This window comes from Stegostoma tigrinum, chromosome 27, assembly GCF_030684315.1.
Source record: "Stegostoma tigrinum isolate sSteTig4 chromosome 27, sSteTig4.hap1, whole genome shotgun sequence".
Lineage (NCBI taxonomy): Eukaryota > Metazoa > Chordata > Chondrichthyes > Orectolobiformes > Stegostomatidae > Stegostoma > Stegostoma tigrinum.
Window position 1 is genome coordinate 43,232,610 of NC_081380.1, and position 13,313 is coordinate 43,245,922.

At 42.5% G+C, this 13,313-nt stretch overlaps 1 protein-coding gene across 3 annotated transcripts in view; it reads right to left on the minus strand.

The window, feature by feature from the left end:
* Window positions 1-13,313, minus strand: part of ints2 (integrator complex subunit 2) — a 61,619-nt gene that overhangs the window by 30,468 nt on the left and 17,838 nt on the right. For all 3 annotated transcript variants that reach the window (XM_048557539.2, XM_059655419.1, XM_048557538.2), the window contains exons 7-12: window positions 12,488-12,661; window positions 11,586-11,815; window positions 10,857-10,982; window positions 4,467-4,538; window positions 3,092-3,206; window positions 1,508-1,576 (exon numbers count right to left, since the gene is read on the minus strand). In XM_048557539.2, coding sequence (XP_048413496.1) covers window positions 1,508-1,576; window positions 3,092-3,206; window positions 4,467-4,538; window positions 10,857-10,982; window positions 11,586-11,815; window positions 12,488-12,661 — 786 coding nt within the window. The remainder of the gene's footprint in view (window positions 1-1,507; window positions 1,577-3,091; window positions 3,207-4,466; window positions 4,539-10,856; window positions 10,983-11,585; window positions 11,816-12,487; window positions 12,662-13,313) is intronic.

Genomic DNA, 13,313 nt, shown 5'->3' on the forward strand with positions numbered 1-13,313 from the left:
AGATAAGGGAACCAAAACTATTCATTGTATTCCATATGTGGTCAGACTACTGCCTTGTACAGTTTAGCAAGACTTTCCTATTATACTCCATTCCTTTTGGCATAAAGGCCAATATTGCATTTGTCTTATCATTACCTGCTAACCTGGATACTAGCCTTTTGGAATTCATGCACAAGGACTCCCAAATCCCCCCCTTGCTGCTTTCCACAATCTTTTCCCATTTCCAGTTTTTCTATTCTTCCCACCAAAGTGCAAAACATCACATTTTCCCACATTATAATCGCACATACCTTGTTTTTGCACACTCACTGGTCATTATCCTTCTGTCATCCTCACAACGTGCCTTCCACCTATTTTTGTTAGCAATAGTAGATTCAGTACTATCATGTAACTCATGAATATATATTGTAAATAATGGTGGCTCTACTGATACCTGAGGCATTTCTCTGGTTATACGTGTCTGTCCTGAAAATTACCAGATTATCCCAACTCTCTGTATTCTATTATTGAGCCAATCCTTATTACAAGCTAATATAACACCCCTAAAACTATGGGCTATATGCAATTCAGTATGATGGGGTAATAGAGACAGAATGAATGGCATTTTTGCATCTTCACACCTGGACTCTAAATATATAAGTGTTAAAAATGGCGATAGTAAAAATCTTTGTTAAGACAACACAGAAAGCAAGAACTTGTATTTCTCAACACAGTGGTTTAGGAGGAAGCATTATTGGTTTCCCAGATAATTAGATAATTCTACCTAGTTGGTGTCTTGGGCATTTTGGAAGACCATACTGGGAATTAGATGGCATTTGCAGTCTCCTACACAAGACTCAACTTTTTTAAAGGTAAATATTTCCATCAAATTTGTCTGCATTCCACACTACACCTCACACACAAGCAAAGATAAATCCATGTGTATTCATAAACAGTCCTCATGACCAATTACATACTTGTTTGTGCCAAATTACAACTTTTTGTAAGATTTTCATACTAGTTTGCACCTACATACTTCTTCTAACTCATGCTGTGAAATATTCCAACACAACCTGGTTGTGTGTAGCCAGCGGTTTACAGTAGAGCTGAGAACAGCAGCATAGTGAGTCACCGATCAATCTACTCAGATACAGGTTTCATGGGAGATTCATTGGATAACATTCACAGAATCATAGAATCCCTACAGTGTGGAAACAGGCCCTTTGGCCCAACAAGTCCACACCGACCTTTGGAGCATCCCACCCAGACCCAGCTAATCTACAGACCCCTGAACACTACGGGCAATTTAGCTTAGCCAATCCACCTAACCTGCACATCTTTGGACAGTGGGAGGAAACCGGAGCACCCGGAGGAAACCCACGCAGACATGGGGAGAATGTGCAAACTCCACACAGACAGATGCTCAGACACACAGACAGGTTAAAATAGAATAAAATTGGAAGCTGTACCAAAATTGTTCCTGTGTGTGAAGGTAAAAGTAAAAGATATGAGCAAGCTCTGGGCTTACCTGCTCTGTAAATATTTCTTGTGTGAAGATGGTTTTCATCCTGTTCAGTGAACTTGGTTTAATTGCAATCTAAAGCAGAAATTATAAAATAGGTTCTTGGCTGCCAGTTTTAACTTAGAAAACCAGACCAAAAACAACAACAACACTGCCACAATAACACCCCAACAACAAAATTTCATCTCAGTGCAACACACTAATTTATGAATGTATTATCCATGGAATCATTTTTTGACCTCATGTTGCTTAAATTTCCAAAGTGGCCACTGGTGAAGAAAGGCTCACTTCGTGGACGACACAGACAACTTATTTTTCAGCAAAAGCTTCAAATATGTCTGGTAATGACATATTTGAACCAGACATGGTTATTCCAGTGCTATTCAGGCTGATGCCACATCCTTCACCAACATGAGCTAATCTGAAAGCTTATGGCCTATATCCTCATACCAAATTCAACATCTGTAACTTTGTTGAACTACTTTGGTCGCTGACCCCACTGTATGAGTTCAAAATGATGATCCATCGGTTTAATTCCCATTGGGGTCGTATACCTTGCCAAACTGGTCAACCTTTCTAGCCCTGTCACCCTTTCTACTCAAGTCTAGCTCTCCATTATTTTGACAATGGCTTATACATGCTCTCTCCCTGTGCCTCACAGTTAACAGCAGGTCCTCAGCTGTGTCTCAAATTCTAAACTTCTCCAATTTACTATTCTCTTCCAGGAATCTCTATCATCATCTCTAGATAAGGTTTTAGCTACTCATCTGCTTTATCCTTTTTGATCTTCGCTTTTGTACGCTGAAGATGCAACTTGAAGGCATTTGGTTTATTGCAATATTCCTCAAATCATGTTGCGTATTTATTACATTTCTTGCTGTCGCACCATGCTTCATGTGTCTAATGGGAGAGAATTGTCCTGCTTCTGAGAAGCTGCAATCAGCTTCAGACAAGGAGGGAGAAGAACTCAATTGGTCCAATTTACCTTTCCACTGATCTTTCATTTCTTCGGGGTGGGAGAGGAAAATGCACCCACACTCTGCTCATTTTTATTCCCAATGGAACAGGCAAAACCGAGAATGACCTAAAAGGAAACTCCTGACAACCCTGATGTTTACCAAGGACAGCATATCAACATCCAATCACCATGACATTCCTGTTCTCTACCTGTGAAATGCAGTTTCTATTTTACTTAAGAACGTCCCAAAGGTTTTGCAATTATTTAGTACCTTATTGGCAACACAGAGTTTTAATATTAGTCATGAGCAACTGGAAATTATTGCATTTAACAGCCACAGGACCACCAAGGGCTTTCAACATTTGCTCTAATGTTACAACACAACTGAGAGGTAGGGTCCTTGTTCAAATGTTACACGTACTCTGGCGAAGGGGATAGCTTTTATCTGCAACACTGGTCAGGTCACTTACAAGTGAAGGACAATCCTGGGTGAACGAATGGAAAGTGAATGTATTGATATGATAAAAAGCTGCCTGAAAAAAAGAAGTTTTAAAAGACTGCAGCTAAAGGATAACTGACTTTATTTTCTCAACTCCCATAAATTACTACAAAAAAAATAATGGCACACTTACCTTCATACCCAAAGTAGAACAGACCAAATCGATGATGGCACTGAGCTGATTGCTATGAAAGTACATTGCAACCAATAGAAGCATCTCACCAAATGAAGCAGAGACCCCTGTGGTACTTGAAATTACACAAGAAAACACAGCGTTACTTCACTCCAGCCAATTACAGCTGATAAGCCATTATTCTTTCATTGTCAAAGTTGAGATCTGGACAGTATGGTTGAAATACACTATCTTATTTTATAAGTGATAATGGGAACTGCAGATGCTGGAGAATCCAAGATAATGAAATGTGAGGCTGGATGAACACAGCAGGCCCAGTAGCATCTCAGGAGCACAAAAGCTGACGTTTCGGGCCTAGACCCTTCATCAGAGAGGGGGATGGGGTGAGGGTTCTGGAATAAATAGGGAGAGGGGGGGAGGCGGACTCCTCTCACCCATCCCTTCCTCCCACGCCAAGACGCACCTCCATCTCTTACCTACTAACCTCATCCACCTCCTTGACCTGTCCGTCTTCCCTGGACTGACCTATCCCCTCCCTACCTCCCCACCTATACTCTCCTCTCCACCTATTTTCTTTTCTCTCCATCTTCGGTCCGCCTCCCCCTCTCTCCCTATTTATTCCAGAACCCTCACCCCACCCCCCTCTCTGAAGAAGGGTCTAGGCCCGAAACGTCAGCTTTTGTGCTCCTGAGATGCTGCTGGGCCTGCTGTGTTCATCCAGCCTCACCTTTCATTATCTTATTTTATAAGCCTGCTCAGGCAGCTTGAAAGAGAATCATTTTGTTGAGTTGGTTTCCCTAAATTAGTATTTCACTACCTTCAAGGGTGCATGACAATTCTGGCACCACGTAACAGTTGGAAGGCTGCTCTCTGGCTCTGTGAAAGTCGCTCAATTTAGTCACTGAGAAGTATTTACATTCACATAGAATACCTACAGTGTGCAAACAGGTCCTTTAGCCCAACAAGTCCACACCGACCCTTGGAGCATCCCACCCAGACCCATCGCCTTATAACTCACCTAATCTACACATCCTTGAACACTACAGGCAACTTAGCATGGCCAATCCAGCCTAACCCACACATCTTTGGACTGTGGTAGGAAACCAGAGCACCCAGAGGAAACGGAGAATGTGCAAACTCCACACAGACAGTCGCCAGAGGGTGGATTTGAACCCGGGTCCCCAGTGCTGTGAGGCAGCAGTGCTAACCTCTGAGCCACCATGCCGCCCCAAAGTATACTGGGCAGTAATTTAGAATCGTACATCAACTGCTCCTGGTCAACTTTAAATTGATTTAAAATTCTAAACACTGACTTTATTTCACAGGTTAAAAGCAGGAATACAGATGAAACCATGCAGCCAGCACCAAATCTCACCTCTCAAAATATGCCTCCTCCCTGATCATCCAGCTTAACCACATTACAGTCATTTGTTCTTGTTCAGGTGTACTGCAAACAAAATTAATTGAAATGTGAAATTCCAAACACACAAGTCAAACCTGCATGATTAGCAATTTTTGGGTCCTCCTCTTCTCCCACCCACCTCCACAAAGATTATTGTTCATTATACATTATTGATAAACTAACAAAAAAAACTTCAATTTATATATGACTCAGTCTGTAGAAAAGTCCAAAAATGCTTCTAACAATGGATTACTTCTCTTAAAAAAACAAGTGTTGTGACTGTTTGCGTTTGCAAACAATCTGCCAGTAGTCACGTAAAAACTGATTAATTCGTGAGTTTGCTCATTGGCAGCGCAGGTTAAAAGGAGGAGTTTTTCCCAGGCCAATCTTTCTTTACTGTGTGCAGCTCAGCAGTTCCTTCTGAACCCACTGTTGAGAAGAATAACATCAGCAGGTACATGGATATATAGGTTTTAAAACAGAGTTTTGGTTGGTAAATTAAAACTGAAGAAATATTGTGGATTCAGATGAAAGCAATTATCAGCCAACAATAATCCAAATATAACACAGGCAGGGGTTCATTGCATAACTAAGCAGCTACTGTGGAAGAGAATCTGGATCTTGGCTACAAGAACTGAAAAATTAGTGCTCAGTTCTTCGGTCGGTCGTACTGATAACTCTCAGGTTCTGCATGAAGAACATGAATGGTTAACCTGACCCAAGACAACTGTCAATGATACTTCAATCCAGCCAGTTTGAAAACTCCTTCTCAGGTTTTTGTCCTTTCTATGCTCAGTGTGGCTGTGAATTGAATGCGGTAAAATAGAATAATTCAACTTTTGCTGTTCACCGTATGTAGATTTTCTGCTTTTAAAAAATTCACAGTATTCCAACTTGCTAATGGAGCAAAGCTTCAGCCAAGTTTTTTTTTAAAAAAGACGTTTTTCTATTAGCTTCCCAGTGCACACACTATACTTTAACCATAACAGGCAACCTATTCTCAAACCAAAGTTTGCAACATGCTATGATTAGGCCACTAGAATTCACTCGGGATCAATGCACTCTCCCTCAGCAAATCACGTTCAAATAACCATTCATCTAAAGCGAACACTGACAAATCGTCTAACGACCTGGTCTAATATTGCATTTACAGTGTTCATGCGCCTGCATTTTTCAGTTTGGATCACATGTCGTGCCAAGTTTCTTTGAGTCTTTGCTTTTCTTGGTACTGTTTCTTTGATTAAGGATCCTTTCTTTTAGATTCTGTGTAAATACTGGATATGAGAGCACACTTTCTGTAATAGTTTAATAACAGCAATATGTTTATACTCTGCTTATTTTTGTACTTTATGTTGAAAAAGATTAGAAGTTAAGCCCAGTAACTACAGGAGAAACCTCAAAACAATGCGATGAAAATTTATAATATATCACTGAGAATGTGGGTCTAAAATGAAACAAATGCAGAGCTTGGAATTGAAATTAATTTTGTTTCTTCAGAGGGGAAAAGACAGTTTTTAATTTTCATTTTAGATTTTCGTGTGAGTGGTACAAGAGCTGCTGGAGATTTGTTTCATTTGCACGCTCATTTCAATGAAGTCTTTAAGTCCTTGAGATGAACAGTTCAACACACTCAAAAAGGAAGACAAGTAGAAAAGGATGAAAAAAGGGGAAAGACCTACCGTTCCTGGAGGCAGGACACCAGCAACACAAAGTGAAGGCAAATGCAGGTTCATTCAGAGAGGAAGTCTCCAACATAAAAGTATCGTTATTTATAGTCTTTAAGCAATCTGGGATAAAAAGGAGCCCCAAATGGTTTAGATGTGAGGAAGAGAAATGCTTTAGAAACATGAGGAAATTGAGCTGTCAGCAAAGAAGACATTCAACAAGGTTGCTGCATGAGTATAAGAAACGTGTCAAACAGTTAAGTGAGCTGAATTAGCAGTTTACTGAAGGGTCTTAGGAGATAACTTCAACTAAAGAAAACAGTAGAGTAAATGCAGAAGTTTGTTGATAAGAAACTGATTATAGTCACACCAAATGAACAAGGGGCATTAATCTATAGTTGATGGGTGTATCTTTACACCATTTTTGATCAAAAAATAAAAAAAATAAGCTTTAAACAGAGGGGAGGCTTCGGTGAGGTTCCAGTGTACATGAAGTCGAAGCTCTGAAAATCTTTCATTGCAATAAGACCATTTCAAATAGCTCTTTGTGTAGCATAAGAGTTTGTTTTTCTTGCTTGTAATAAATTTACCTTGGTTTCTTAGACGTACGTTGATAGTCGCTTATAAACATGTTCAGTAACTGATCTCAAGTTTAAACAAAAAAAAAGAAAAAAAAACCAAACAGTAGATAGTGAAGATGATTTTCTAAAGTTACAAAGGAATGTCAGTGTCAGGAACCTGGATTTGATTTCACCCTTAGGTGACTGCGTGTGGAGTTTGCACATTCTCCCAGCGTCTGCGTGGGTTGCCCACAGTCCAAAGATGTGAAGAACAGGTGGACTGGCCATGCTAAATTGCCCTCAGTGTTCAGGGATGTGTCGATTAGGCAGGTTATCGGGGTATGGGCCTGGGTGGGATGCCCTCTGAGGGTCAGTGTGGAAAAACAGGGCCTGTTTCCACCCTGTAGGGATTCTATCGTCTACGATAATTGGGTCAATGTGCTGAAAAATGACAGATGGATTTCAGTCTGGATAAATGTGAGGTATTGCATTTTGGTACAACAAACAAGGGGTAAGGCTTACACGACTAATGGTCGGGCTTTGGGTAGTGTTGTAGAACAGACAGACCTGGGGTGCATCACATATAGACAGGGTGGTTTAAAAAGCACATGGCTGACTTGCTTTCATTGTCATTGGACTGGTTGGACCAAAGCGTCTATTTCTGTACTGTAGGACTCTATACATGGTTCATCAAGCCAGCTTTCACTCGAATCTGATTTGCCCAGTATTACCATCAGTTAGGATCATAAGTTGGGATAAAATTAATAGTTACTTGGATAAATGCAGGTTAATTAAAGAAAGACAGTGCATATTTATCAAGAGAAAGTTACAATGAACTAACTTGGAGATTCTTTTAAAAAATATAGAGGTAACAAATTTGATGAGGGCAATACTGTTATTATATGGTGTACTTGGACTTCAAAACAGCATTTGATACGGTATCAATCAACAGGTCTACCAGTAAAGTTATAGTTTAAGGGACAAAAGAGACAGCAGCAACATTGGTAGGAAGTTGGCTGAATGTTAGAAAGCAAAGCAACAGTTAATGAATGGTTTTCAAGCTAGAGTAAGGTTTGTATTGGAATTCTCCAAAAGTCAGCTTTAGAACCCTTGCTCACCCTGACATATAATCAGTGATGTAGATATTGGTATACAGGATACAACTGCAAAATTTATAGGTGATAGAAAACTTAGAAGCACTGTAAACTGCGTAGGATATTTTAGAAATTTAAAAAGAAAGAAAATTACAACTTGGTTGTACAGGTGGAAAGTTGCAAATGAAATTCACTGCATGGAAGTGCAAAGTGATTCACTTTTGCAGAACGTACATGAAGATAACATAAAAGAAAAAAGGTATAATTTTCAAAGGAGTGCAGAAGTAGAGGTATCTAGTTGCAAATGAATACGTGTCACTGCATTTGGAAGGACAGGGTGAGTGCACAATTAATAATGCATAAAATGCCCTAGGTTTTATTAACAGGAGTAGCAGCACAACAGCAAGGTGGTTATCCACTTCACCCCAACACCTTCCACCCCAACCTTCAGTTCACCTGGGCCATCTCCAGCACATCCCTCACCTTCCTGGACCTCTCAGTCTCCATCTCAGGCAACCAGTTTGTAAATGATGTCCATTTCAAGCCCACCGACTCCCACAGCTCCCTAGAATACACCTCCTCCCACCCACCCTCCTGCAAAAATTCCATCCCCTATTCCCAATTCCTCTGCCGCATCTGCTCCCACGATGAGGCATTCCACTCCTGCACATCGCAGATGTCCAAGTTCTTCAAGGACCGCAACTTTCCCCCCACAGTGGTCGAGAATGCCCTTGACCGCGTCTCCCGCATTTCCCGCAACACATCCCTCACACCCCGCCCCCGCCACAACCGCCCAAAGAGGATCCCCCTCGTTCTCACACACCACCCCACCAACCTCCGGATACAACGCATCATCCGCCCACACTTCCGCCATCTACAATCCGACCCCACCACACAAGACATTTTTCCATCCCCACCCCTGTCTGCTTTCCGGAGAGACCACTCTCTCCGTGACTCCCTTGTTCGCTCCACACTGCCCTCCAACCCCACCGCACCCGGCACCTTCCCCTGCAACCGCAGGAAATGCTACACTTGCCCCCACACCTCCTCCCTCACCCCTATCCCAGGCCCCAAGATGACTTTCCATATTAAGCAGAGGTTCACCTGCACATCTGCCAATGTGGTATACTGTATCCATTGTACCCGGTGTGGCTTCCTCTATATTGGGGAAACCAAGCGGAGGCTTGGGGACCGCTTTGCAGAACACCTCCGCTCGGTTCGCAATAAGCAACTGCATCTCCCAGTCGCAAACCATTTCCACTCCCCCTCCCATTCTTTAGATGACATGTCCATCATGGGCCTCCTGCAGTGCCACAATGATGCCACCCAAGGTTGCAGGAACAGCAACTCATTCCGCTTGGGAACCCTGCAGCCCAATGGTATCAATGTGGACTTCACCAGCTTCAAAATCTCCCCTTCCCCCACCGCATCCCAAAACCAGCCCAGTTCGTCCCCTCCCCCCACTGCACCACACAACCAGCCCAGCTCTTCCCCTCCACCCACTGCATCCCAAAACCAGTCCAACCTGTCTCCACCTCCCTAACCTGTTCTTTCTCTCACCCATCCCTTCCTCCCACCCCAAGCTGCACCTCCATCTCCTACTTACTAACCTCATCCCACCTCCTTGACCTGTCCGTTCTCCCTGGGCTGACCCATCCCCTCCCTACCTATACTCTCCTCTCCACCTATCTTCTTTTCTCTCCATCTTCGGTCTGCCTCCCCCTCTCTCCCTATTTATTCCAGAACCCTCACCCCATCCCCTCTCTGATGAAGGGTCTAGGCCCGAAACGTCAGCTTTTGTGCTCCTGAGATGCTGCTGGGCCTGCTGTGTTCATCCATTTTATTAGCAAGGTGGTTATGTTGGACTTGCAAAACCCCTGATCTAAGATATCCAGCTCTGGGCACCGCAGTTTAGGAAAGATGTGAAGCCACTGGAGTTAGAGAAAAAATATTCATGAGAATGGTTCCAGATTTGATAGAATTATTCAAATTCAAGAAGGGGTTAGATAAATTGGGGGGGGGGGGGGGGGGGGGGGGGAGAGGAGAGAGAGGAAGCACTGTCTCACCTTTGAAAGGATACAGAATAAGAAGGCAAAGATTTAAGATTATTGGCAAAGAAGCAATGGCAACATGTGGAAAAGCAGTGAGCAGTTAAGGTCATGAATGGATGGCCGAGATTTAAATGGAGGCAAATTCAACCAAGGCATCTTAAACGTTATCGAGAAAGGAAGAACATGCTGGGTTATGGGGAAATATGGTGGAACGGTGTTATGTGAACTGATCACTGCGAGAGCTAATGCAGACTTATATACAACATGTGATTTCAGTAGTATGCTTATCAGGTGGAACTTATTTGTATTAACTTGTCAGTTAATCATTACAGAAAACAAATAAATTAAAATGGAGACTACATACTAAAGTGCTCCCAAGTCAGTAGCTGAGTCAAAGGGTTGAAATCCGACTAAGCCAAAAGGTAAACCTGTAGTTTAGACCATCCTTTGTAACCAAAGATTAGATCAGCTATAAAATATTGCTCCCTTATTTTTCTGACTGTGTCTATTACGTTGATTTTCAATTATTCAGTGCTGTCAATCTGCATTCACACTTGGCAGCTGTTATCAAAATGTATTATGCCCTTGGTGCATGATGACAAGGTTTACTGAAGGATGAATCTGTAGCTAATGAACATAAAATTCTCTGTCTAGCATCTATATTTACAACCAAATGTCAAAATCATTGTTGTGTTACAACTGATGCACTTGCTTTTTGTTTTCCTTCAGCTCTCAATTTCCTTACCTTGCCTTTTGCAGGCACTGTTTCTTATTGGAAAATGGCATACTGAGATCATTGGACCTGCATTTACTCCAAGACGGTCTTTTCATTTATGATTGTTCATTTACAGCTAAGTCTGATCTTAAATCATGGAAGATTTTCCTCACCTGTGCTTTCCAGCAAGGATAACACTAAGCAAAGCATCAAGGCAAGAATTTTGACTGAGTCTATCACCATTACCTCCATAAACAGCCATTCCTTCCTTCGACTTACCTGACTAAACTGGGGAATGCCAGCAGCATGCAGAAGGACAAAGACACGAAGCGGACACCAGCTGGAGTTGCTGGCGGGCGGCTTGTCATTAGCTGTAAAAGCTGCTCAGCTTCTTCATCGGTCGGCCTAGTTGACAATATCATATACAGCATTACAATTCTATACTGCCGAAAACAAAAAGTGCTGTTGATGACATGAGAAGTAGAATTGGACATGCAGCAGAAATTGTCAATTAGGTCTTAACTAAATGCCTCCTCTTTGGTCCATGAGGTTATACAACTAATTAGTCAATCACCAACTGAAGCAGGCATCAGTGAACTCAGTACTGTCTAGACGTTGAAGCTAGAACATGCTGCTCTGTCTGGCTTGTTGGATCCTTAATGTGTACAGTCTCACCAATGACAAATTCCAAAGCAACACAGCCACAATACATAGAAATTTTAAAAATGCGTATGTACGAAAAGACTGATCTCTCCCAACAAACACATAATTAATTGTCAAAAACTGAGTTACAACAGAGAACAGTAACAAAGAGAGTCCTAATTAACAGCATTTTTTAAAAACTTCTGAGGCTATTAACTACTGGAGTGAAAAGCAAATTTGACTTTTATCCTGCCTTCTGGTTTCCTTTTCTAGAAATTCGGCAAGTTATGACACCAGCCTGCACATGGTATCCCTCAAACAATAACAACTGCTCAGAAACCTTTCATATATTGTCACAGTTCGTACTTGAGTCCAGCGATTCCCATGAGTGCACAGTAGAGCCGCAACAATGCGCTAGCCTTCACCACGTTTTCCTCTTTCAGTGCTGAGTACACCGAAATATTAGGTTCCATGTCAGTATCTGCAGTGTCCTCACCAATGCGACCACTGCTAACCATTGGGAGAATTGCCATTAGTTCCAGCAGCAGCTGCCTTCTCATCTGCCATAGCACCGAGCTACTGCGTTCCCTCTTATGCTGTTTAACAGAAAAAAACTTGAGAATTATACTTCGGCAAGGTTCCTTATGCTCAGCAAGGTCAGATCACGAAATACAGGGAAAACGAGCTATTTGGATACAGAACTGGCTCAAAGGTAGAAGACAGGGTGGTGGTGGAGCGTTGCTTTTCAGACTGGAGGCCTGTGACCAGCAGTGTGCCATAAGGGTCAGTGCTGGGTTCACTGCTTTTTGACATTAATTTAAATGATTTGGATGTCAACATAGGAGGTATAGTTAGTAAGTTTGCAGATGACTCTAAAATTGGACATGAAGTGGACAGTCAAGAAGGTTACCTCAGGGTATAATGGGATCTTGGTCAGGTGGGCCAATGGGCTGAGGAGTGGCAAATGGAGTTTAATTTAGATAAAAGTGAGGTGCTACACTTTGGAAAGGCAAATCAGGGCAGAAATACTTCAAAAGTGACCTAATCAATGTCCTGTACAGCTGCAACATGACCTCCCAACTCCGACACTCAATGCACTGACCAATAAAGGCAAGCATACCAAATGCTTTCTTCACTATCCGATCTACCTGCGACTCCACTTTCAAGGAAGTATGAACATGCACTCCAAGGACCCTTTGCTGCTTTCCAAAACGCAGCACTTCACATTTACCTAAACTAAATTAAATTAAACTAAATTTCACACTCACCTGCTGTCCATTGCGGATGAACATTCCAAACCAAGTTCGCACTTTTGCATTAGTTCCCAGCAGTAGGCCACTAACAAAGGAGACCAGATCAGTCACAGTATCTTCAGAACCGTCATTCTTGCACTGATCCAGGGTCAGGGCCACTCCAAGACCTGGAAGGTGGCATTCCTCCACCTGTTACACAATACAAGATGAGCGGTAACAAAAGAAAATCCAGAATCAGAGAAGGCCATTCCTCTCATTCTATTGACAATAATCTTTCCACATTGGTACATTCCTTTCTCCAAGTGAAACTCTACTTAGTCAGAACCAAGTTCCTACTGCTCCATTGTTTTGGAATATTAAAAAGAGATCGAGTGGCATAGACAATAGGAACTGCAGACGCTGGAGAATTCGGGATAATAGGGTGTAGAGATGGATGAACAGAGCAGGCCCAGCAGCATCGTAGGAGCAGGAAGGCTGATGTTTCGGGCCTAGACCCTTCGTCAGAAATGGGGGAGGAGAAGGGGGTTCTGAAATAAATAGGGAGAGAGGGGGAGGCGGATCGAAGATGGATAAAGGAGAAGCTAGGTGGAGAAGAGACATACAAGTCAAAGAGGCGGGGACGGAGCCAGTAAAGGTGAGTGTAGGTGGGGAAGTAGGGAGGATGGACAGGTCAAGGGGGTGGGATGAGGTTATTAGGTAGGAAATGGGGGTGGGCTTGAGGTGGGAGGAGGGGATAGGTGAGAGGAAGAATAGGTTAGGCAGGCAGGGACAAACTGGGCTGGTTTTTGGATGCGGTAGGGGGAGGGGAGATTTTGAAGCTTGTGAAATCCACATTGATAAT